The sequence below is a fragment of the Amblyraja radiata genome, chromosome 11, assembly GCF_010909765.2.
Source record: "Amblyraja radiata isolate CabotCenter1 chromosome 11, sAmbRad1.1.pri, whole genome shotgun sequence".
NCBI classification, from domain to species: domain Eukaryota; kingdom Metazoa; phylum Chordata; class Chondrichthyes; order Rajiformes; family Rajidae; genus Amblyraja; species Amblyraja radiata.
The window spans coordinates 50352588-50379972 of record NC_045966.1 but is presented as its reverse complement, the minus strand read 5'-3'; the positions used below and the strand labels follow the sequence as shown (position 1 = coordinate 50379972).

The 27385-nt window shown below is 43.1% G+C and overlaps 1 protein-coding gene across 1 annotated transcript in view; it reads left to right on the top strand.

The window, feature by feature from the left end:
• The window catches only part of LOC116978624 (protocadherin Fat 1-like), a 157748-nt gene extending 131902 nt beyond the window's left edge, over window positions 1-25846 (top strand). The window contains exons 20-24 of the mRNA XM_033029910.1: window positions 7020-7174; window positions 8538-8988; window positions 9311-9464; window positions 13183-13763; window positions 22677-25846. Of these exons, the coding sequence (XP_032885801.1) occupies window positions 7020-7174; window positions 8538-8988; window positions 9311-9464; window positions 13183-13763; window positions 22677-23182 (1847 nt within the window). The 3' untranslated portion in view covers window positions 23183-25846. The remainder of the gene's footprint in view (window positions 1-7019; window positions 7175-8537; window positions 8989-9310; window positions 9465-13182; window positions 13764-22676) is intronic.
• The last annotated feature ends 1539 nt before the right edge of the window (window positions 25847-27385 follow it).

The window sequence follows — 27385 nt, the reverse complement described above, 5'->3', positions numbered from 1 at the left end:
CCTAATCCTGCCTGTATCTATCATCCATGCACACATGTACCACCTCGCTAGGGCCCATACATCGCGATTAGGAGGAGCAAATCCTGCTGGATGTTTCCTTCTATATTCCAGAGATCCTGAAAGGCTTGTTTGACTGCCACATATTAAATCCCGATATCAGTATCTATCTACCCCATTCAGATATACCAACTGAGAATTATGAGGGCTCCAAAATAAAGAACGAGGCATTCTAAAATATGACTAATGAAAATTAAGAACCCGCAGTCTTTGCAAATCTAAAATGAAAACAACGAAGGCTGGGAACACTGAGAGATTTGGATTGCAGCTATTGAAAAAAGAACGGGTTGATGAGTCAGCAAAACACAAAGTGCTGGAAGAACTCAGTGGGTCAGGCAGCATCGGTGGAGGGAATGGACAGGTGACATTTCTGGTGGGGTCTCTTCTTCAGGCAGTTAATGATTTAGGTTGAAAATCTTTCCTCAGAACTGCCAAAACACATTTCAATCAGAAACGTTAACGATTTCTCTTACTGTTGATGCTGCCTGATCTGCTGAGTTTTTCTTGCATTTTCTGTATTATCACGACTAAAGAGACGAATATATGTTCAGCAAAGAAAAAAAACTGCTCACACGTTGTTCTTTGAAAATGGTTAGTATTTGTGATTCATGCTTCATTTTGCCAGAAGACCAGTGCGCTGCCTTTGAATGCTGACTAGTGGAATTCAATCAGTTGCAATCCCATCTATGTAATGTAGTGTATCTAAACATACCTGCAGAACAGGAGCTACACCTTGACTTGTTCCTGTGAACCAGGGAATTAACTAAGATTCTTGTCTTATTAAATGCTTAAGTCTCTTTGATTCCTTCCAGTCTGCTCTGTGTTCTCAAACAAACCATCCATTCTTTCAATACAGAGTCATAGAGTCATACAGCGTAAAAACAGGCCCTTCCACCCAACTAGCCCACGCCGACAAACATAGCCCATCTACACTAGTCCCACCATCTGTGTTTTGCCCATATCCCTATAAAAGTATCCTATCCATGTTCCTGTCTAATTGCTTCTTAAATTTGTGTTAAATTTTTTTTTTAAATTGTCCCCACCTCTGCCAACAGTTGCTGCTGGTGTAGGCTTTAGCCCAGGTCTCTGAAACCTCCTCTGTCACTTTGCCACGTACCTCCTTGACTTCAGTTGCCTCAGTAGGATCCTGATTTTCACCTCCAGATTTCTCTGAACCAATTCTCTTTCTCATTCTCTCCTTCCCACCATTTCACCCAGAGGGGGGATCTTATAGAAACATATAAAATTATAAAAGGACTGGACAAGCTAGATGCAGGAAATTTTTTCCCAATGTGGGGCAAGTCCAGAACCAGGGGCCACAGTCTTAGAATAAAGGGGAGGTCATTTAAGACTGAGGTGAGGAAAAACATTTTCACCCAGAGAGTTGTGAATTTATGGAATTCCCTGCTACAGAGGGCAGTGGAGGTCAAGTCACTGGATGGATTTAAGAGAGAGTTAGATAGAGCTCCGGGGGCTAGTGGAATCAAGGGATATGGGGAGAAGGCAGGCACGGGTGATAGGGGACGATCAGCCATGATCACAATGAATGGCGGTGCTGGCTCGAAGGGCCGAATGGCCTCCTGCACCTATTTTCTATGTTTCTATGCCTCTTAGACTAACCATCCTCTGAGCCAATTTAAAATCCATAGAACATAGAACAGTACAGCACAGGAACGGCCCTTCAGCCCACAATGTTTATGCCGAACATGATGCGAACTGATAGCATCTCCATTTACATGACCCATATCGTTCAAATCCTGCAATTACATGTGCCTCCCCAAAAATCTTTTAAACACAACTCTCGTATCTGCCCCCACCACTCTCTGTGCCCACCACGTCTCCATCAAACTACCCCCCTCTCACCTTGTAGCCGTGCTCTCATGTGTTATACATTTCCACCATGGGAAAAATGTTCTGTCTATCCTATCTATGCCTCTCATAATTTTACATACTTCTATCAAGTCCCCTCTCGACCACTGGCTTCCAGAGAGAACAGTCAAAGTCTGTCAAACCTCTACCTATAGTTAAAAATCTAGGCAGCATCCTGGTAAAGCTCCTCTACACGTTCTTCAAAACCTCCACATCTTTCCTGTAATGGGACGACCAGAACTGCACGCTATACTCCAAATGCAGCCTAACCAAAGTCCTGTTGACTTTCCCTGGAAATATGTTAGGTGATATATGATTTATTTCAAGCATAACCAAAGTGTATGTTCAATTTGCACACGTGTTATTAGCTCTGTTTCTCATCCGAGGCAAATTTGCAAGTAGCAGTATCTATGTTTTGCTGGCACGGCACTAACGCCACACCTCCACCCAATACTTAATTACAACTTTTACTTTCTTCCTGATCACCGTGGGGCGAGCATTAAAATGGATGCTCACTTTAACCAATGGAAACCATGCCAATCCACTGACACCACTGTTATTACACAAGGAAACTGTGTACAGTATGCCATAAAGCAGTAGATTTTCAAAATTATCTTATCCTTTAATCACTATTACACAACTGACTTCCAATCCTGTGCTGTATGGCTTCAATATTGAATTCTACAGCACAAAATGAGAGCATTAATTCCATTATGGCTGTACTACGATACGATACGATACGATACGATACGATAGAACTTTATTTATCCCAGGAGGGAAATTGATCTGCCAACAGTGATAAAAACACAAAATACATGAAACATGAAATTAAAGTAATGAGGGGAAAGGATAGAGGATGTACAAAGATTGGGGTGGGGGGGGAGGGTGCTAATTCTTTGAAAGAACCATTCAATTAATCCCAATTTGCTAATATTTCTCTGTAACTGTAATATTTACTCTTTTCAGGTACATGTTTAAGACCCATGAAAGTTTCATGCTCACTTTCTTTATCCTTTCTGTCAGTGCATTTCAGATTATAACAACATGCTGTAATTAATGAAGAAAAAGCCTCTTGAATGGTGAACACTTAGGTTCAACCCTTTTACTCAATGTACCACATCTTACACCATTATCAGGGCTGCAACAGAGTATACCGGCTAAAGTTTTGCTGATGGTCTAAATCTCTTTTGTTAGCTTTGGTCAAATTATTTATGTATATGTATTCATCCGACTTTGTTGTTGAATAGACATTCATACCACTATGTAGGGTCAACATTTTTTTTATTAACCATCCGTTAGCAATCAAACTCCTTAACATTTTAAGAGGTTCAGAATTTTTCTTGGGAATTTAGGAACCAGTTGTATATAAATTCAGCCACGGCAAACATCTGAACTTCAGCAGTGGTCCAGATAAGCCAACACTCGTCCAATACATTCCTATTAATGGTGTTCACGGAATCAGAGAATGACAATAGTACAGAGGGGGCCATTCAGCACATTGAGCCCATGCCAGCTCTTAATAGAGTAATCCAGTCCTATTTCCAATTGTTATTCTCTCTCAATTGACTGTCCATCTTTATTTTGAATGTACTGATTGATTTTGCTTCCACTGCCCCTACAGCCAGTGAATTCCAGATCACATCCCTCTTTGATGAAAACATTGTTTTACATCTACCTCTTGTAACTATTGCAAAAAAATATATATTACAATGTAGCATAGATACATAGAACATAGAAAATAGGTGCAGGAGTAGGCCATTCGGCCCTTCGAGCCAGCACCACCGTTCAATATGATCATGGCTGATCATCCAAAATCAGTACCCTGTTCTTGCTTTAAACTCCAAAGTGTGGATTCATGCATTTTGGTAGTAGGAATAAAAGCATAGACTATTTTCTAAATGAGGAGGGAATCCAGAAATCTGAGGTGCAAAGGGACTAGGGAGTGCTGGTGCAGGATTCCCAAAAAGTTAATTTGCAAGTCAAATCGGTAGTAAGGAAGGCAAAAGCAATGCTAGCATTTATTTCAAGAGGATTAGAATACAAAAAAACAGGAATGTAATGCTGAGGCTCTCTAAGGCGCTGGTCAGGCCACATTTGGAGTATTTTGAGCAATTTTGGGCCCCATATCTGAGGAAGGACGTGCTGGCTCTGGAGAGGGTCCAGAGGAGGTTTACAAGAATAATCCCAGAAATGAGTGAGTTAACGTATGATGAGCATTTGATGGCACTGGGCCTCTACTCGATGGAATTTAGAAGGATGAAGGGACCTCATTGCAACTTATCAAATAGTGAAAGGTCTGAATAGAATGGATGTAGAGAGAATGTTTCCACTAGAATTAAAGGACATTCCTTTAGGAAGATGAGGAGGAATTTATTTAGTCAGAGGATGGTGAATCTGTGGAATTCTTTGCCACAGAGGGCTGTGGAGGCCGACATTGGATATTTTTAAGACAGAGACAGATAGACTCTTGATTATTATAGGTGTCAGGGGAGAAGGCAGGAGAATGGGGGTTAGGAGGGAGAGATAGGTCAGCCATGTTTGAATGGCGGAGTAGACATGATGGGTCAAGTGGCCTGATTCTACTTCTTTCACATGAACTTACATAATTCTGTACCATTTGGTCTTTGAAGCAATCACTAATGGTGAACAGAATCCACCTTTTACCCTATCTACATTGTTCACTTCTACCACCTAGCCTCTCATCCTTCATCTCTCCATGGAGAACAAACCCAGCATCTGCATTGTAAACTCATAGATGAATCTTGCATCCCTGGAACCACTCTAGTTGATCTAATTCCCTTTCTCATTATTGAATTTGTGTTTTGGCACAAGTCGGACCAGAACTTCTGAACACTGGAGGGAAAATTCAAAATCCCAGGTTCTTGCTGAAACGATTAGGATGTTAAGTTACCTGATGATCTACAGGTCTGGAGACTGTCTAGTAGTAATCTGAACTTGCTGCCCCTCAGGTATATCCAGCACATTCCACATAACTATCACCTTGTACTCGGCAACAACTGAAATCATTAGATCTCCCGTCAGGAAGAGAGCTAAACCAGATGTTGCCCCATTCCATTCTACAGGAAACAATCTGACATGTATTTCCGAGACCAACGTTTTGTAAAAAAATATAATGTCTATCTGAGCCATCAGAGAAATGTCATCTGGATCCCTGTTCTCGAAGTTGGCATAAATTTCACCTCAATGTCCAACCTGGATATGCTCAAATGCAATTTAAAATTATAAACCCTGGTCCTGCCTAATCTATATAATTGTAATAGTCTGTCAAGCAGAATGCAGTGTGCTCCCTTCAAGACTTCTATATATATGCCTACGCACACTTAAATACATCACTGGGAAGTGTACAGTTCTTGTTTTTAAGCTTAATTTAATAACTAGATGCTTTGCACTGGATTTTTGGCTCTTCCCTGAATAGTTTCTAAAGCGTCACTTTGGGATACAAACATTTGACATGCTCAAAGTGATGCCTGAAGAAGACTTTAAATGAAGTTAAATTAGTATTTGTGTCTTTTACACAATGAGTCCAATAACTTATTATCTCAGATGAATAAATCACAGTATTGCTCATGCAACATTAAAATATGCCAGAAAATTCAGATTATTTGTTTGCTCTGATCTATGGTAAGAGCTTAGATCATCAATGGTGATTTACCGAATGGGTAATTCATATTAAACACTCCATCCTGCCCCCATGCGGCTCTTTCTCAAAATCACCACCAATTAAATTATTTATTCAGTTCTTTATGAGGGGGATGTTTATTGTAAAAAATATTGCCCCAGACTGGCCTTGGGCCATGGTCTTTAAAAAAATATTTTAATTTCTATTAATAAATTAATTTATTAATAAATTAATAGAAATGCCATTCTATTTTAACAATTATTTGAACATCACTGGCAAAACGGGAATTTATCATCACCCCTCTCGTCATTAGTCACCTTCTTGAACAGGTGAAAAAACGGGGGAGTTCTTGGATGTAAACTCAATGACAATGAAGGGGCAGCAACTGATTCCCTAGATCTGGAAGGGAGCGCTCAGTTGATGGTGCTTCCAAGTGCCAGCTATCTCCATGTTCTTGGCGGTAATGCTCGGGGTTTTGGAAGGTGCTGTCAGAGTGGCTCCTCCCATAGAGCCCCAAGCCTTGATCTTCTGGAGTCTGGTCCAGTTACATGCAGGGTCCACTCACAGTGCTGCCTCACAGCAATGTTGACTGTTGATGAGCCCCTGTCCCCAGGCTCAATGGCAGCTATAATGGCCACTGTTGCTAAATGCTTGAGAATATCTGACAAATATTTAATAATATTCAGTGCTATTTAACTGTGGAATTCTCTGCCACAGAAGGTAGTTGAGGCCAGTTCATTGGCTATATTTAAGAGGGAGTTAGATGTGGCCCTTGGGGCTAAAGGGATCAGGGGGTATGGAGAGAAGGCAAGGATGGGATACTGAGTTGGATGATCAGCCATGATCATATCGAATGGCGGTGCAGGCTCGAAGGGCCGAATGGCCTACTCCTGCACCTATTTTATATGTTTCTATGTAAAATAATGAGATTTAATTATTCAAACCACATGCACGCTGATGTGCACGCTCACACACGCACAATCGCTCTCTCTCTCTCTCACACACACACACTCACATTCACAAAAATATTTCAATAAATTTAAATAATGAGAAAGCTTAATTTACCTTTACCTGCCTACAGCCAAATTCTTCCATTCATGTTGACAGAGTAGCTGTACTTGTGCCAGGCGTAACTTGCCCTGGGCTGTGTGGTCTTATTTCCCAGCCTGAGAGCTCAGAAGTAGAAGTTTGCAATGCCTGGTTGAGTCCACAAGGATTTTACAGATGGAGAACACAGGCAGCCAACAGCACAAACGGCAGGCTGGAAAAGCTTCTTGCCAAATTAAGACACTGGACTTCTCAGTAAAATGACAAATCTCTGTATGAGTGCTGAGTTGGGCCATAAAATGGCACATCGATAAAATGGCTCTCGCATTTGTGACTTGACTATGAACTTATTTCTCCCATTTATGTTGTCGGCTGAAAATGCATCAAAGATATTTTAATATTTCAGATTCTTCTCTGAGATTCACTGGCGACAGTTACCTGAAGTATCGTTATTTGAGTGAAGAAGATCCAATGAAGATAAAGATCAACTTCCAAATGCAAACAGTGCAGAGAGAGGCAGTCGTGATGTACACTCGTGGAACTGACTCTAGCCTTGTTGAGGTAAGAACACAATCGGTTCAATGCAGAGAGAGAGAGAGAGAGAGACTTGCATTTACTTCCATTCCTTTCACATTCAGGATAACCCAGATAATTTTTATTTGTAGTCTGATCAAAGAGTAAGAAAGTTGCTCAAGAAAGTGATAAAATCACTGGTCACAAGCTGGTCTATTTAACATCAATAGCGTATAAGCGGCACAGCTTTGCATTCAGTGTATTATCCTTCACAATTTCCAACAGCACAACATCATCCCATCACCATTCCCCAAATTCTGAGGAAGAGTCATTGACACAAACACTCACTGGTGTCTCCTTCCACAGATGTTGCTTGACTGGCTGAGTTCTTCCAGCATTTCTGCTATTTTTAACACTTTGAAAGGAAATTAGATAGCTACTTGAGGAAATTGACGAGTAAAGCCATAGGAATAGGGAGAGGAATGGGCTGAATAGTTCTTTCTGTGCTGTAATGACACTGGCCCAGAGAAACACTGCAACCTATTTGCACAAAGCAATCTTCCACCACTGTGATGAGATGGTTATTATATCATCTTCTTTTAGTAATGATGATCGACAGTTAAATATCTTTCAGACTTTCTTAATAAATAGAATGACAGTATTGTGGAACACAAGAACAATACCTGTCAGCCTATTTCCTCCATGCCGACTGTGTTGCCTGTCTATACCAATTCAAGCTCCTATCCCTCTACACCTTTGCTGTCCAAAATATGTCCAAACGCCTTCTAAACATTGTAATTGTATCTACCTTCACCACCTTGTGTGCCAGCCCATTCACCACCCACTGTGTGCTCTGATAGAAACTATCTCTGATAGAAACTAGCACAGACCTGTGGGCTGAATGCCCTCCTACTCCAAAACTATTATCTGGCTCCAGGTAGAAACATGTGACAAAATGAGCACATCCTCAGAAGCTCACCTGTGGGACAATTATCCATCAAGGTGGTGAACAGTCTATCTTAACTTCCGTGAGGGATGGGTGGGGGTATAACATCCTGAGAGTGAATGGCTGATGGTTGAAGATATAATAAAAATGATGAGAAAGATTGTAAATAATAGAAAACACACTGCTGAAACTGGTGATGCTGGAAATTGATCAATATAATGGGTGTCAGGGGTTATGGGGAGAAGGCAGGAGAATGGGGTTTAGAGGGAAAGATAGATCAGCCATGGTTGAATGGCAGAGTAGACCTGATGTGCTGAATGGCCTAATTCTGCCCCTAGGACCTATGAGATAACCTGACGAGGCTGCGTTGTCTGCATAACATTAACTAATACTGATAGAAACAATATTTCTAGAGATTTACTGTGACCATATTTTAAAATCTTTCTCTTTGATTGTCTTTCACAGGTTATCGATGGAAAATTGGTGTTCACTTATGCCTGTGACGGAATGATTAGTGTTTTGTCAGTGAAGAATGTATCAGTCAATGATGGCCTGTGGCACTCTGTTGTGGTTGAGGTAACCAACGCGTTAGCAAAGCTAGTGCTGGACACTGTGCACATTGATTCTGCTGCACTCTCTAAAACCTGCCGCAGAAATCCTGCAGTGTTCTTTGGGGGTAAAGTTCAAGAGGACAACCCGGGACAGAATAATCACAAGAAAATTACAAGGGAGTTTAAGGGGTGCCTTCGTTCTATTGAGTTCCAGAGAAGGAACACGAGTGAAGATGGTGAGGAGAGTAAGCCATATGTGGTCATTGAAACGTCAATGGGAATTGAAGCTTGCTGCCCCCGTGTTGGAGGGTGTATGAAAGCGCCATGTCAGAATGGAGGATTGTGCAAGGAAATTCTACCTGGAGGTGAGTAATCCACACATCAGTAAAAGACGAGACATTTTGCCCTGCATGCTGTAGACTTAAAGGACATTTATCTAACCTCATCTGGTAATTCAGTCAGTTCATTTAGTAACTAAAATGCCCCTATACCAGCAAAATCATTAACCTTTATTGTCTATGCTCTGTAATGAAGAATGAGGTTCCAATGATATTTATGGATTACAAATAATAGCTCAGAAGGTTTAATGGAAAAGTGGATAAGATTAGCAGAAAAGGCAAAGAAGGCTGTTAACAGTGCAGTTTATAACAGAATATGTAAATATATATTTTTTTGTCTTTAATCCAGGATATTTTTGCGAGTGTCCAAAGAACATACTTGGTGTGCACTGTGAGCTCATCAACCACCCTTGCCTATCAAAGCCCTGTTCAAACGGCGGATCTTGTATCCCACATAAGAGTGACTACACGTGTAACTGCACAAAGGAGTTTTCAGGACCGAGGTAAAGACCTAATTACATTCACTGCCTCTGTTCCTTCCACCTCCGTATTGACAAAGAGAAGGGCTAAACATTGCGGTATGCTAAATAAAATCTCTCACATCACTAGCTGCAGGCTATATCTGATGTGTTGCTTCATTGCTTGAAACAAAGCACTTTATTTAAGAAAACAGTGCTCCCATTGTGCACCCCTCAGTTGAAAATCATGCTAAATGCCTGTCTAACTCCTGCATAATATTACAGGGGCTGTCAACCTTCGTCATTCCAAACATTCCTCATTGTGGAATCATTGTACCTGATCAGCCCGTACCCAAACGCATACGCGTGTAGATTATTTCGGGAGATTGGCATCAATTATTTTACAGTTCAATGCTTATCTCTCCATGATTCTCTTATTCCTTGCCACAGATATACAGGGAATTTAATTTACCTTCTTTCAACAAGATTGTTATAACTTTCACTTCTTGACCTGGCCAACCTCAAGAATTACTCCACCTGATCAGTAGTGCTAACTGTGGAATTGACTCTACTTCCAATATATAGTTCCTTTCTATCAATGGTACTCAGAATAAAAAAATGTTGTTCAGTACATGTCGGTGTGATAACAGATATGAACAAAGTCCCCTTCTGTTGCTTTCATCCAAATGTAGCTTTCCTTCAATTAGTCCAACAATATTTTGGTGAGATGAGGAGGAATTTTGTTAGTCAGAGGGTGGTGGATGTGTGGAATTCTTTGCCACAGAAGGCTGTGGAGGCCAAGTCAATGGATATTTTTAAGGCAGAGAAAGATATATTCTTGGTTAGTACGGGAGTCAAGGGTTATGGGGAGAAGGCAGGAGAATGGGGTTAGGAGAGATAGATTAGCCATGATTGAATGGCGGAATAGACTTCATGGGCTGAATGGCCTAATTTTGCTCCTATCACTTGAGGCCTTATAACCTCATAGCTCTTTTGCATCTTTACCTCCTTTTCTGACTCACCTTAAATTGGAAGCAATTTATTTGTGTCAGTCAGATTGAATTACATTATAATATTAACAGCATCGCTCAGATCTCATCTAAGTCTTTTGTTACTTCAGAGATAAGACTGTAAGGTTCTTCAGTGTTAGTGAAAGTTGTATACTTGGAGAGACAGTGAAGCAAAGCAATTTTTCAATTGAAGATAACACATTTTAAAAGGAAAAAGAAGGAAATATCCTTTGCTGCCTGCCTACAATTCTTATACATCAGAATAATTTGAAATTCACCCATTTGGAGGTGGCATCAGTCTTATTCCCTGGTGGAGACACAAGAAAATGCAGATGCTGAAATCTTGAGCAAAACTCAGTGCTGGAGGGACTCAGCGGATCAGGCAATGTCCTTCAGTAGGAAGAGAGGTTCCCAACCTGAGACATTGCCCATCCATTCCCTCCATAGATGCTGCTTGACCCTGTGGGTAGGGGAGAGGGTAGGGCCGAAGATGTCTGGGCTGGGATGCTCCTGGGCCTGGCCAAGCTGGCCATCCGCGAGTCACGGTGCCAGGTGGAAGAGGGCTCTGGAAGAGCCAGCTGCCTGCCCCTTTTCCGGGGTTACGTCCGCGCCCGGGTGGTGTTAGAGAGGGACTACACGCTGACCACGGGCACCCTGGGGGAGTTCCGGGACCACTGGGCACCGCAAGGGGTTGAATGCATCTTCTACAAGGATTGTAACATAGTTGTATAGTAATTTAATTAGTATATTTGTTTGTCTTGTATTAGACAAACTGTGGGTTCTGTTTTGTTTTATTGTATTGTAAATATTATTTTTAATAATTGATATAAATGTTTTGATAAAAATTATTTAAAAAAAAAAAAGATGCTGCTTGACCCATTGAGTTCCTCCAGCACCTTGTGTTCTATTCGCCGGTAGGTTTTGCTATCAATGTTTGTGAATTGTGGAGGTTGCTCTATTTACTTTAGTTGTTCTACGATGTTTGCTCTACATACTTTGGTCTTTGCACCATCATGGTCTAGTTTACTTAGAATAGTTGAAAATTTATTATATATTTTTGTTATCTAATGTGCCTGTAAAACGGCAGCAAGTAAGAATTTCAATGTTCCTGTTCATATCCGGGCATATGACAAATAATCATTATTGCATTCTCTTGCAAAGCTTTCCGTGCTCCCACAACACAAAACAGCAGTTATGATGAGACAGTGAAGAGTTTAAATCCTGATCCGTTTTTCTTTGCTGAACCATCTGTAGTAGGATTCAAGGTTGACCACGACTTTGCCTGTTTCAAAATGGTGATTTTAAATAGAAACTGTGGTGGTACAATGGCGCAGGGCACCACAGTGGCACACCTCATAGAACTGCCACCTCACAGTGCCAATGCCAGAGACCCGGGTTCAATCCTCACCTCGGGTGCTGTCTGTGTGGAGTTTCCACGTCCCCCCCCTGTGACCACGTGGGTTTCCACCCACATTCCAAAGATGTGTGGGTTTGAAGTTTGCTTACCCTCTATAAGTTGCCCCTGGTGTGTGGGGAATGGAGGTGAAAATGTGATAACATCAGAGCTGCCAAGTAGCACGGATTTCCTGTATTTTGTACGGAAATGCGATAAGAATACTGATGTACGATTTTGTGTTGTTTAATACGGAGTTCAGCTCAGTCTGAAGAAGGGTCTCGACCAGAAACGTCACCCATTCCTTCTCTCCAGTCACTGCCTGCCCCGTTCCAGGTTTAAACAGCGTGCTGTCAGTTTAATGCGTGGAAATTGAAACGAAGAGCTGTGCGCTGTGGGTTCTAAGTATAGCGCTACCGGAAGGAGCGTTATGAGCTTTAAACATAGCGCTATGGGCTTTACACATAGCACTATGGCCACAGCACTGTGGGTCACAGACTGTTCAGGAAATTTCTCGTATAACAATGAGTCTTTTGAATTCTCTTTGAGCCTTTGATTATTTTTCAGGCAGTGGTAGAATTCTGGATAAGACTAGTGGTGAAAGGTTACCAGTGGGATTGCAGTTACATTGGGATTGGCCTTGATTTTACAGAACGGTGGGTGGGCTCAAGGGGGAGAGAAGGAGGGATGGAGAGAGGGAGGGATGGAGAGTGGAAGGGGTGGAGAGAGGGAGGGGTGGAGAGAGGGAGGGATGGAGAAGAGTGTAAGGCGTGGGGAGAGAGGGAAGGGGATGGAGAAGGGACGAAGGAGGGAGAGGAGGGGTGGTTGTTCATGCTGTTGTTCCTCTCTTCTTACCCGGCCCCTCGGCGCGTCGCGCCTCGGTCGGGTGTTTTTTTATGGGTTGTGTAGTCTCCTAACGAGAGAGGGTGGGGAGGGAGAGAGAGGCTTCCAAAATGGCTTCTACATCATCATCTGGTGCTAAAAGCAGGAAGCAGCCGTTCAAAGATCAGTATACAAAGAGATGGCAATGAATGCACTGTCAAGTAAGGTGCGTAGAAGACATGTTAATTGGTACAAAGTTATGCATTCTTGTACTCTTACATGTATATGCACCACGTAGAAATACTGATTTCCTCAGCAAAAAACTGATTTTCAGGTACTAGAATACTGAAAGCTCTGACAAAACTTGGCAGCTCTGTAACATAGAACCAGTGTGAATGGGTGATAGATGGTTGGCATGGACTCGATGGGCAGTATGACATGTTTCCATGCTGTATCTTTCAATCTTTCAATCAATCGATCAATTCAAGTGTTTCACCTCCATGAAAGCTCCTAACAGTTGCTTGCTTTCAACTTCCAGATGCGACGAGGATTTGGATGAATGTCTGAAGCACCCTTGCATGCACAATGGGAGCTGTGAGAACATGCATGGTTCCTTTAACTGCAGCTGCGTGCCTGGATACTCCGGCACTTTGTGTGAGGTTTCGGTGAAGGAACCGTTGCGCAGTTCTCCACTGCTGATCAGCAAGTACGAAATCATTGAGATAGCAATGGCTATCCTGGCAGTCTGCATCTTAGTCGCTCTGTTTGTCATCTTCCGTAAGTTCAAGTGCGGCAAGAAGAAGCAGCCCATGCTGAGTGTCCTCGGCAGCAACGAGCTCTCCAAGAGCGAATCCGTCAAGATCCCTCCTTGCTGTGAGACACATTCATTAGCACTCATCCCGCTCAATATCCTCAAGGGCTCCACTTACGACTTAAACAAAGATCCCTACCGAGGATTCGGATGCCAGGGACAACCAGAGCTCAACTCCTTCACACCGTCCCACTGCAAGGGCAGGCCGACGGTGGTGTGCAGTGTGGCACCCAACCTCCCCCCACCTCCTTCATCCAGCTCAGACAACGAGTCCATCCCCAAAACCACCTGGGAGTGCGAGTATGAAGGTAAGAGCATTCAGTTCCTCCTTTGTGTTCTTTCTATTGGGAACAAATTATATGTTTAATAATCTCTGATTTAATTTTTATCAGACCAGTGAATTGAACCAGTGTGCTATGAAATTTGATTTCTCTAATTTCACACAACCCCTGCATTCCCTCTCTTCCCCCCCTCCCCCACCCTAGTCATCCTACTAGTTCCACTGTTCGCATCAATGTACCCCTTTGTTATTACCTCTTCCACAGCCAACAATGGGCCATTATGGCCTTCACCATTCCTTGGTCATCTGTTGCAGCCCTTATTTGTTCTGACTTTTTCTTACCTCCAGTTCCCTCCCTTCCATTTTCAGTCTGAAGCAGGGTCCTGACCCAAAATGTCACCCATCCTTTTTCTCCAGAGATGGTGCCTGGCCTGCTGACTTACTTCAGCACTTTGTGTCTGTCTTCAGTATAAACCAGCATCTGCAGTTCCTTTCTAACCAAATGATCTGAGTAGATCAGGACAATTCCAGGATTGATGCCATGTATATGCTGAATTTCCTAAATGCACAGCTTGCAATAGATCAGCAAAATGGCTTTAATACCCCAATTGGTATTGAGTGGGTTTAAATGTTCAGTGTCATTTCTAAGCCAATAATGTAGCATTTCCTAAAAGGGACACAAAGTGCTGGAGTAATTCAACAGTTCAGGCATCATCACTGGAGAATATCGATAGGTGACATTTTGGGTCAAGACCCTCGACAGACTGATTGTGTGTGGTTGGGGGGGGGGGATTGGGGGGGGGGGGGGACTGGAAAAGAGGAGAGGCAGGACAAAACATGGCAGGTAATAGACAGAGGGGTATTGATTGTTAAGCAGGCAATCTGAAGAAGGGTCTCGACCCAAAACGTCCCCCATTCCTTCTCTCCAGAAATACTGCCTATCCCGCTGAGTTACTCCAGCTTTTTGTGTCTATCTTTGGTTGGAACAAAAGCCAGAGATAAGAACAGAAGGTGTGAGAGCACCTCCTTCCTGTCTTAATTGCTGGAGCAACATTAATTCATGAATTGTAATGGATCATGAAGGAAGCATCTCACCAGTTTCTTAAGATGCCATGGAGATGCCATTAGGTGTGGTCTTGCTAACATAAGCATTTCCTGAAAATAAGTATTAATAAAAGCATGAAAGGGAACCATATGCTTGAAAGTGTCAAATTCTTGCTTTGTTTGCTCATAAGGCAATCTAATAGGATGGATCAATCTGTATAATGTCAGAATTTAAATGGTGCACCATTCCTTTGCTCAAGTTCAAATAAAGCTCAAATAAAATAGTTTTCCAAATCCAATTTTTATGAAGCAAATTCAACTTTTAAAGTCTGTATCGTGTCCTAGAATGGCATTCCTGGGAGGCCTTTAAGGCCTTTATGGCTTCTGGTCAACCTGTCCCAACCTGCAGAAAATGTTCCCAAAGCAGCATTGAATTGTAGCCAGATTCAATGCCACTGATCTCTGCAAGTGAAGGAAAATCTATTAACAGTCAAGAGAGTCAAGAGTGTTTTATTATCCTATGTCCCAGGTAGAACAATGACATTCTTACTTGCTGCAGCACAACAGAATCTGTAAACATAGTACACTGTAAACAATCTGATTAATGAGAGAGAAACACAAAGTCCAGTGTGTATATACACATACTCACAAATACACACACATATCTATATATATACATACATATACACTCACACACATACGCACACACAACAAACATACAATAGTAGTGCAATAATAGTCTATTGTAGTTCAGAGCTTATTTGAGGTTGTAGTTTTTAATAGCCTAATGGCTGTAGGGAAGAAGCTGTTTCTGAACCTTACAGTTTTCAGGCTCCTGTACCTTCTTCCCGATGGCAGGAGTGAAATGAGATTGTGGCCAGGGTGGTGTGGGTCTCTGATGATGCTGGCTGCCTTTTTGAGGCAGCGACTCCGGTAAATCCCTTTGATGGTGGGGAGGTCAGCTGGACTTGCAGTGCCCACAATTAGCTTTTGATCCGGAGGATAATGGGATTAATTTTCACCCTTGCGACCCAAAATGTATCCTGTTGGACATATTACTTACTCCATTGGTTTGGAGCTGATTGATATTCACTACTTCCAACACCAGTATTCAGACAGCACGGTGCACCATTTGATAAATTCACCAGTGTTTCTCACCCAAGCTACTTTGACAGCAGCTCCAAATTTCTCAAGAAAGATAAGGATGAAAGATACATAATAATACCAGCACCTGCATATGAAGGCACCCTGAATTAGCAGTATATCACCCTTCATAGTGGTGATGGGTTCAAATCCTAAAATTCCCACCAGACATATAAAATTATGAGAGATATAGATAGAATAGAAAGTCAGAACCCTTTTCCAAGGGTGGAAAGGTCAAAGACTAGAAGCTGTAGCTTTAAAGGGAGAGGTAAAAAGATTAAAGAAAATGTGTGATGCTATTTTTTTTTTTACAGAGTGAGTGGTGAGGGTCTGGAACGCGCTGCCAGGGGTGGTGGTGGAGAAATATACGATAGGGGCATTTAAGAGGCTTTTAGATCTGGATATTGATCACATGTAGGCAGAGGATATTAGTTTTACTTGGCATCATGTTTGATACGAACATTGTTGGCCATAGGGCTTGTTGGCTGTTCTGCACTGTTCTATGTTATTCTAAGAGGTTTGTGGAAGGACCTATACCAGAAGGACTGCTGTGGTTCATGATTACCTTCCCAAGAGTAATAGAGGAAATGCAGTCCTGCCATTAAAACTGCTTCTTCAATCTAAAACAAATTCATAGCCATCCTCTTTCTGCAGATATAGATTCCCCCCCCCCCAGTTTGTTATCTTGGTGTCAGAGTTACGTAATGACTAGAACTCTGCCTAATCATCTATTGGGTGAGGTAAATAAGGGATATTTTATTCAGAAAAATATCTCTTCCAGGAGGATAAAGTAGATTGGAAAGGTTTGCATTTATATACATCTTTTGAAACATCCCAAAGCTCTTACCAGCCAAACAAACTACTTTAAATATATAACCATCAGACTAATGTAGGATAGACACAAAAAGCTGGAGTAACTCAATGGGACAGGCAGTATTTCTGGAGAGAAGGAATGGGTGACGTTTTGGGTCGAGACCCTTCTTCAGACCCTGCAGTCTAATGTAGGAAACATATTGAATCCCATACTGAAAAAGGATACTGTATCTTCTCTTGTAATCCTTGTTCATTAGGCAGTTAAAAGACTTGCACGTGACTGCTAAGTCAGTCTCTCCTTTTCAAGCAGAGCCTTAGGTCGAGAACGATTTGCTTCTGTTAGTACTGAGACGGCTGGTGAGGCCAGAAGCCTAACTTTGGGGCCTCCCTAATGTGTGTGACACAGCAGCACGATAAATGCCGGAGCCACGGGGCACTTGCAACAACATGAATATTTGTTGACAATTCCTTTAATTGTTTCTCCGCCATTATTACACTCCCCGCGGCACTGCTGTCTCAGTGTTAGCTGCCTCGCAGGTCAGGTCCTGTCGCCGAGTCAGAACCTCCCTTCATCAACTGTTTGAATGGAAAAGCCTTATTTAAAGCAAAGGAACAAGAAAAAATAAAGTGGAAACAAAATTGTAAAGAAAGAATCACAGAGTGAATATTAAACAAACTATTTAAGGCAGAAAATAAATCGGACATTATAGTAGGGTATTAAATTATATAAACATTCTAGAAATTGAACAAAGAAAATAACCAGTAGCAAAATGTTCCGAAGAGGGATACAAGGAACTGCAGATGCTGGTTTAAATCGAAGGTAGACACAAAATGCTGGAGTAACTCAACGGGTGAGACAGCATCTCTGGAGAGAAGGAATGGGCGACGTTTCGGGTCGAGACCCTTCTTCAGACCCTGTCATCCTATTACCGGCCAGATTTTGTCCTACCCCTCCTTTCTTTCAGCTTTCTTCTCTCCCCCCCCCCCCACAATCAGTTAGAAGAAGGTTCCCGACCCAAAATGTCACCTAACCATTCTTTCCAGTGATGCCGCCAGACCTTCTGAGTTGCTCCAGCATTTGTTTTCTTTTATTGTTCTTAGGAAGTGATTTGGTTACAAATGTAGGACAGTGCAGATGTGGTTCATGATTCCCACAAGGCACAACAGAGTCGTTAGCTTAAGGAACTTAAGTTTGTTGGAAGGCTCTATAAGAGACGTTATTAATGGGCCTGTCAGTTCTGAATTGTAAAAGGCAATGCGGTCCAATTCGGCATAACCGGTCTGTCGGACTAGCCCACCCCCCTACCATTTGCTTATGGACACCAGGGACAACAGTGGATCACTGGCCCACCATGTCTGTGGGCAAGTAATTCAGCACAAACTAGGCTCTAGACTTTTTCCATCCACTATAGATGGAATGGATAGATTGACTTCTGAGGAAAGATTGGTAAGATTGAGTTTGTATCCACTGGAATTTGAAAGAGTAAGGAGTGACTAAGAATGAAATACATAAGATATTCATGTATCTTAATTTGGTGGACATGTAGAGGATGTTCCCTCCTAGAGGAGAACCTAGAACTAAGGGTCTCTGCTTAGAAATAAGGGGGTTGCTCATCAAAACAGAGATAAGATAAATGGAGACACAAGGAACTGCAGATTCTAACGTCTTGCATTGAACACAAAGTGCTGGAGTAACTCAACAAGTCAGGCAGCATCTGTCGGGAACATGGATAGGTGCCGTTTTAGGTCAGGACCCTCTTCGGACACAAGAAATTTGAACACAACAGACAACTGCCAACAATTCGAACTATTTTGTATAGATTATTGCAACAGAAGAATGCTGGAAACAATTAAGGCCAGCGTAGGATTTATAGCAATTTGTAACAGGTTGATATTTATCAGCACTAGGAGATGGTTCAGATGGCACAGCTGGTAGAACTGCTGCTTCAAAGAGCCAGAGACACAGATTTGATCAGGTGCTATCTGTGTGGAGATTGCACATTCTCCCTGTGACCGCGTGGGTTTTCTCCCACATTTCAGGAGGACCTGCTGGACCAAGTGGCCAGCTTCCATGTTGTACATTTCAATCAAATCAATCCAACTCCACCCAAATTCTGCTGGTCATCTTCACATTAGAACAATTTACAGAGGCAAATTGATCCAAGATGGCGCCCAAGCCAGGAGACACTCTGTGTGCTGCTCACAGAAGTGGATCCGCAATCATGTAATAAATTAATCCTTGGGATGTGGAGAGAGGGAGGTGCGGGGTGTTTGGAGGGAGGAAGAAACCAGAGCACCAAAAAGACATGGTCCCAGAGAGAACCTGGATCTCTGGAACTGTGAGGAGTAGCCTTCTATTCTGTGCCACTGTGCCACTGTGCCACCCCAGAAGTGGTAGAGACAGATACAATTATGACATTTTAAAGGCATAAGTTCCCCTCCTAACCCCATTCTCCCACCTTCTCCCCATAACCCCTGACACCCCTACTAATCAATGCTTGGAAAGGTACATGGGTAGGAATAGTTTTGAAGAATGTGGGCATAGGGAGGCAAGTGGGACTAGCCCGGTCAGGCTAATTGGTCGGCATGGATGAGTAGGGCCGAAGGACCTGTGTCTGTGCTGTAGCTTCTATAAACCAAAGATCCTATAGCAAGCAAGATAGATCACTCGACGAAAAAGACATAGTACGGTCATGGGGCAGATTCATGGGTAATTTTTGGCCCCATTTCCGTAACCGGCTTCCGCCTCCGCACCAAAGATCGCATAGGATACTAGTGCGGAGACGGAAGCCGGTTACGGAAACATCCTCGCAAAAATAAAGTTTATTTGGGAAAAATCTTCTCCTCATTTTCAGAATTATAATTTATTAACGCAAGCTGTTCCCCCGCAATGCTGATTACACTGCGAGTCCGGTCGGGTCAGGTCCGGTTACTGAAATGGATGAAAAAAAGGCCCACGTTCCGCCCCGTTGCGTACTACACGTCAGCCCATTGCATTTAGAAGGAGTGGTCTATCTTGCTTGCTATAGGATCTTTGCTATAAACCTTCATCTTATTGCACTGAGGTACTGTATGGTCTGTTTTTACTTCCGACTTGAGTAGGACAAATTGCTCCATTAAAGAGCTATCACAGACACAATAGACCGAATGCTTCTTTTTTGTCCTCCAGCAGTTTGTTGTTTGCTTCAGATTCCAGCATCTGCAGTCTCTTGTGTCTCTTTCTTTCTGTGCTTCATATTGGGCTGATTCTGCAAATGAAGGAATGCAAATACATACACAGGAGATACAATGAGCCGTAAAGTGGTTGGGTGGAGAAGCAGCACAAGCAACAATGACATTAGGCAATAGGACGCACAGTGAAATAAATCACATTAACAAAAGAAACACGTGGTAACGTGTGAATGGATAGAACAGGTTTTGTTATGTTGGAGAGGGTGAACATAAACCCCGGAATCGTGCAGTCGGATTTAGTGGTTCAGGAGTATAGGAGAGAAAGTGAAATTAGCAGTAGAGGATCTCAGCAACTCAACAGATGTGCATTGAGCTGATGAAGTTTGTCCTCTGGGAAATGGGTCAGCAACACACAAAACTGGTCAGAAGTGGAAGCCCGTGCAGTCAAAGGGAGAATGTGCAAACTCCACATGGGGAGCATCTGTGGTCAGGATTGAACTCGGGTCTCCATCGCTGTGAGGCAGCAGTTGTCTGCGAGATCAAAGTTGTTCTACGATACGATGTGATACAATAGGATAGAACTTTATTTATCTCAGATCAATTTCCCTCCTGGGATAAATAAAGTTAACCATATAACCATATAACAATTACAGCACGGAAACAGGCCATCTCGACCCTTCTAGTCCGTGCCGAACACATAATCTCCCCTAGTCCCATATACCTGCGCTCAGACCATAACCCTCCATTCCTTTCCCATCCATATAACTATCCATATCTATCGTGATAACCCAAGTTCTATCGTGTCACATCACATCGTATCGTAGAACAATTTTGTTCTCGCAGAGAACTGCTGCCTCACAGCGACGGAGACCTGGGTTCAATCCTGACTTCCGGTGTTGCCCTAGTGGAGTTTGCACGTTCTCCCTGTGACAGCATGGGTTTCTTCCGGTGCTCCAGTTTTCTTCCACATCCCAAAGACGTGCCGGTTTGTAGGATATAGTGGGATAACATAGAACTAGTGTGAACAGAAGATAGATGGGCGGCGTGGTCTCAGTGGGCCGAAGGGCCTGTTTCCATGCTGTATCTCAATGACTATCACTATATCAGAGCTGTGGAGTAGTACGAATTTTGTACGGAAATGCGATAAGAATACGGATGTACGGTTTTGCGTTGTTCAATATGGATTTTTTTAAAAGTCCGTATTTAACAACGCAAAATCGACCATAGATAATCGTAACAACAAGGTGCAGCGGGCAGGTGGGAGCAGCCAGGAGTGGCCCAACTTCCTGTTTCGTTGCCATGCCTCTCACCAATGGAGGGGTGGTGGCCCGGTGAGGTTGACTTGGGCTCGTGCTGCTTGGATAATGCAGGGATGTAGGAGTTCATGCTGTATCTCTGGGGATGGTAACAGATTAAATCTATTGGTGTTTTGGGTTTCAAGATCTGGATGACTGTTTTTGTGGGCGTTGGTCTGCCGCGGTGCTTGGGGTTGGGGTGCTGGGGTCTCCCTGTCTCTCATTCTTTCTCGCTCCCTTTCTCTCGCTTTCTCTCTCCGTCCCTCTCTCTCTCCCTCCATCCCTCGCTCTCTCTCCCTCTCTCGCTGTGTCTCTCCCTCTTTCGCTCTCTCCCTCCCTCCCTCCCTCTCTCACTCGCGGTGCTCCCTCTCCCGCTCCCCATCTCATCTCTCTCTTGCTCTCACCCTCTCGCCTTGGGATTCCCGGTATCATTTGGCGTTTTGTGGGGACGGCTGCATCTGCTGTTCCTTCCTGTTGGGGGGGGGGGTGCCCCTGGCCTGGGGCGGCTCCTGGTCCGTTCCCTCCGCAGGTGCCGCCTGACCCACTGAGTTCCGCCAATTCGAACAGACTGTGGTCTGACATGAAAGTGCAAAGTGCTGCAGAAACTCAGCAAGTCAAGCAGCATCCGTGGAAAGAGACACATTCACTGTTTCGGGTGTCTTTAGAGCCTCTTTGTTGCAACTAGTAAAGTGGGGGTAGTGTTTAGAACATTGAAAATATCTATGATAGAACAATCGGAAATGGCTTAAAAGGGGCAGATATCAGCATATTAAGCATCTTGATCTGTGTACTGAGTTGCTAACAGTAAGGGTGTAGGACCAGCCTATCTGCCAGACCTATCTCAGTAGAATAATGTACACTGAGCCAATATGAGTGTATAAAGGATATACAAGGAATTGCAGCTGACAGTTCACAAAAAAAGAGACAACGTGCTGGAGAAAAAGCGGTTCAGGCAGCATCCCTGGGGAACATGGATAGGCGACGTTTCGGGTCGGGACCCTTCCTCAGGCTGAGTTATATGTGGATACACGAGAAGGGGGTTTTGATAGGCATATGATTGGGGGGGAAAAAAGAGATGAGAAGGTGTGAGATAAGGATAGAAGAAGTGCATATTGTGAAGCCAGAGGAAGGAATCTAGGGGAAGGGGTGTGTGGATGGACAAAAATGTCAACATGGACATAGTGGGCTGGTGGATCTGTTTATGTTGGTACGCTGAAAAACTATGTAACAACATGCAAAAGGCTGCATATGGTGTGGACACAATGACAAGAAGATGTTGGAATCTTTGTAGGACACAAAGTTCTGGAGAATCACAGCAGATTAGGCAGCATCTCTGCAGGACATAGATAGGTGACATTTTGGGATGGGGCCTTTCTTCAGAGGCTGTGGTTTCTTTTGGAAATGCCTGGTGATTATTTGTGTGGAGGTATAATAAGCACATTATAATTTATTTTCACTTTTGTTTGATATTTCAGTCTACCACGGTGACCCTCCAGTCTGGGCTCCTCAGCCCCAGCTCTCAAGACCACAGGAATGCCCATGTTATGAAGGAATGGAGGAGGATCACCCACGGCCGGTGGGCAGCGAGCGCTTCGACTCGTTCGATGGCTTCCCCTTCCCGCTGGACCACCACCCCAAATGGGGCAAGCGGGCACCGCTGCCTCCACAGTACAATGACCAAAGGCTGGAGGACTATCCCGATGGCAACCCGATGCCTTTACTGCCGTCCCGCTGCCAGAACGAGTACACGGCCATCAGCTACTACCCGGCAGAGCTGCTGAAGGCCCAGGCACCGGGCATGGTCCTGCAGCCTGGCTACCAGAAGGTTCACGTCCGTCTCAGTGTCGCCCAGCCCTCCTACGCAGAGTGCGGGCCCATGCACGCGCAGGGCATGACTCCTCACCTGGTAGTCCCCACTTGTTACGAAGACTCTGATCTAATGGAGAGTGACTATGGCAGCTGTGAAGAGGTGATGTTTTAATGAGGGAATTTCTTCACTGCTCATTTATCATGCGCTATGACTTTATAAAAATCCGAAAGGAAGGCCATCATAGCAAACATATTGAGGGAATGGGTGATTTGTCATCATCTGAACAACTGGGCTGCCTATTCGAGTCCTGGCCTGTGGTCACACCAGTGGCACAACGGCAGACAGGTTCTGAGGTTACAGCACTGAGGTGACATTGTATGGAGGTTAACCGACTGAGAAACATCCCTCCGAAGACTGGCAAGAAACAAACACAATGTTATAACTTTTCAGATTGCAATCTTCGCGAGATGGTGAAATTCCAGTTTTTTGTAGTCCTATACAAATATAATCTCCCCCCTCCCCAGCCACAAAAGTATTGAAATAATAGGAGTGTGGACAATATTCTGGATACTGTCTCTTTGCTCATGGATATTTGCACCAGGTATGCTATTAATGGGTATGCACGTATTACAATAACTAGAAAGCCAATTTAATACTCGTTATGTTTGACTGTCACAATTTGAATTCAGCATGTTTTATTTGTGGGATTGAGGTGTGATAATGTTTATAATGGTGCATCAAGCTCCTTTGTTACTCTACATGGGAACTGACACTCCAATCACTGCCATAGTTCACAATCTTCACTCTGAATCTACCTGACCAGGGAATAAACTTTGCTTTCAATATTAAATTGGGAAATAAATTATTCCATTCCCCAAGAAATTATTCCATTCATTTTTTACCCCTGCAGTTCACAAATTGAAACATTATTTAGTCAACATGGCATTATTACAGGCAAGCTGTAAATATTGCTTTAAAGACAAGCTTCCCACTGAAAGCTCAAAGATGTGATAAGGCAGATGTATTTGTGTCATAAGGTCATGTGATAAGGAATACGAGTAGAATTAGGCCATTCGGCCCATCAAGTCTACTCCGCCATTCAATCATGGTTGATCTATCTCTGTCTCCTAACCCCATTCTCCTGTTTTCTCCCCATAACCTCTGACACCTCTACTAATCAATGTGCTATATACATTTTAATCAATTGACTACTGAGCATGTTACCTAAATGTGTGGGAACATTTTCTAAGTTATGGTTGATGTAAAAAGAAGAAAACATATTATCATGAAGAATTCACCCCCGAGCAGGAGTTCAGGGGCATGTTTCTGCGTGCAGAAGCTTGTGAGAGTTGGTAATGGTGGAACCTCTGAATCTGAGAGAAAACGCACCAGCAGAATGCTGCCTCACAGATCAGAGACCCGGGTTCAATCCTGTCCTCGGGTGCTGCCTGTATAGTCAGCACAGGTTTCTGTGGGATTGCTTGGGTTTCGGCCACGTGCTTCGGTTTCCTCCCACGTCTCAAAGTAATGTGGGCTTGTAGGTTAATTTGGCCTTTGTAATCATCACCCCAAGTGTGTACGGAGTGGATGTCGAAGTGGGAAGAAGTGTGAATGGGTGATCAATGGACGGCATTGTCTCAATGGGCCGAAGGGCCTGCTTCCAAGCTGTATCTTTCAATCAATCAATCAATCAATCAAATGAGTTGAAATGAGCTTGCTGAAGCAAAATCATCTCCCCTATAATAGAATAAGCTTATCATTCGAAATCTAGAAAGTTTCTAATATATAGCAAAGATTTTAAAATTAAAATCCAGTAACTTCTCCCTTGCCTGAGGGAGAGCAACATCTGCACATTCCTAGAAACATGATTAGTCAGCATTCAGCCTTGGATTAGTATCTTGATTGGAGTATTTAGGCCTCCCCCTCACCAGTATCCACCTATCACTTGCAAGGCTGTGTCCTGCCCCCCACCTCTTTTCCAGCTTACCTCTCCGCCCCCCATCACAATCAGTATGAAGAAGGATCCCAACCCATCCATGCTCTCCAGAGATGCAGCCTGACCTGCTGAGTTACTCCAGTACTTTGTGTCTTTTCCAGTAATATAAACTCTGGCTCAGTTAGTGTAATTTTCACATCTGAAGCAGAAGGTTCTTGGTTCACATCCCAGCTCAAGGACTTGAGTATAACATTTCAGGGTGACTTCATTGTGATATTGAGCTGCTTTCACAGTGACTGCACTTCTTAGCTGGGTGTCATTTGGAATATTCTGAATGGAACATAAAAGGCACTAAATAAAGCAAGTTTTCATTTCAGTTATTACCTGCAAGGCGACATAACAAATGGTGCTAAACCACTATGATTCTCATATCTAATGGTAATGCAGAGTGATCAACTTCCCAGAATGAACCAAGTTACTGGTCAAGGTAAACACTATCGTGATGCAATGATTCATTGTTCATTGAATTTAACTCCCGGAGATCGAAGTGCAGCACATGTCCATTGTTGCTGGTATAGTTGTGCTGACATGTTGTGCTTCCTCAATCATTTTTGTGAAATGTGAGTATATTGCCCAGAAATTCATCCCCATTCATCAGGAATGTTACATATAATGTAAAATCATAACAATGTGTTGTACCATGTCCCCAAAGGCGAGCAACACACTGACACCATTGTCTAACATATTTAGCACAACCAAACGAGGAATGAATTTCCAAGCATGTTTTATTTGTGTGTGGCCAGTGTACATTGTTCATATTGTTTCTCCGTATGTACAGAAAGTGTTTTTCTTTTAACTTTGTAATAAATTCAATAAAATGTGGTTTTATTTTGATTACAGATCTTTAAATTCTTGTTTTTATTCAGTTTTTCTTTAAAATTAGTAACTCAACACCAGAAAATCTTTTGTTTATGCAAAAATAAAGTGAGGAGATAAAAGTGAGGTGGCAGTCAGCAGGACATTAGGAAGGAAAAGTTGTGATACTTGCACCTTTACTTGTGGTACTTGCACTTTCACTATGTGCTCGTTTTTCTGTCGCTGCAATATTATTCTGCACCGTTTCAAGACAGTCAAGACAGGAAGGGTCCCAACTCGAAACGCCACCTATCCATGTTCTCCAGAGATGCTGCCAGACCTGTTGAGTTACTCCAGTACTTTGTGTTAAGAATCAAGAGTATTTATTTGTCACGTACGAAATGGAACAATGAAATTCTTACTTGCAACAGCACAACAGGTTTGTAAACACAGTACTCAATATATAACATAAACAAACAACTATCTAGAGCATAACTAAATAACGCCCAATGTCCCTAGTGCAACCAAAGACAGTTCCTATTTCAGAGTTTATTGGAGTTTTAATGTTCAGTAACCTGATGAGGTTGAGAAGGAGCTGCTCCTGAACCTGGACCTCACAGTTTTCATACTATACCTTCTTCACTTCTCCTCATGTACCCTCTAGTTATGGTATGATTGCGTTCATGGATGCTATGATTTACTTGGATAGAATCTAAAGCAAAGCTTCTCACTGTATCTGTGGCAACCATAAATCAGTGCCAACCAATACAGGGTAGCATGTGTAGTGAAAGCTGAGCAGGAATGTCAGACAACGAACATGGTGTTTAGGTTGTATATCAGCTTAGTTTGGGAACAGCTGTGCTCAAGACTGCATGACATTGCAGAGAGTTGTATATGTGGCCCATCCAGACTACCCACAGTCTGGATACAGACCAGACTCCCCACCATTGACTCCAGCTATGCTTCACGTTGCCTCGGGAAAGCAACCAACATAATCAATGATCTTTCACACCCCTGTGATTCCTTCCTCTCCCGCTCCTGTTGGGCAGAAAAAGGGCAGTGATGGTGGCGCAACAGTAGAGTTGCTGCCTTACAGTCAATGCAGCGCTGGAGACCCAGGTGCGATCCTGACTACGGGTGCTGTCTGTACGGAGTTTGTACGTTCTCCTCGTGACCTGCATGGATTTTCTCCGAGATTTTCAGTTTCCTCCCACACTCCAAAGACGTACAGGGTTGCAGGTCAATTGACTTGATAAATTTTCCCTAGTGGGTGTAGGATAGTGTTAATGTGCCGGTCGCTGCCGACCTGGTGGGCCGGCCGGATGGCCTGTTTCCGTGCTGTATCTCTAAAATAAAAATAAATGAATAATAAACACAGAAACTTAAAAGTGTGCAGACAGGAGTCAGGAACAGCTTCTTCCCCTCTGTTTTCTGCTTCTGAATGGTCCTTCCATGAGGTAGATTACAGCACAATTTCCCTCTACCTCATTACGGACAATGGGATTTATCTCTCAAACTGTCATGCTACAAGGCTGAAAAATATATTCTGCATTCCATAGCTTTCCCTTTGATCTACATATTAT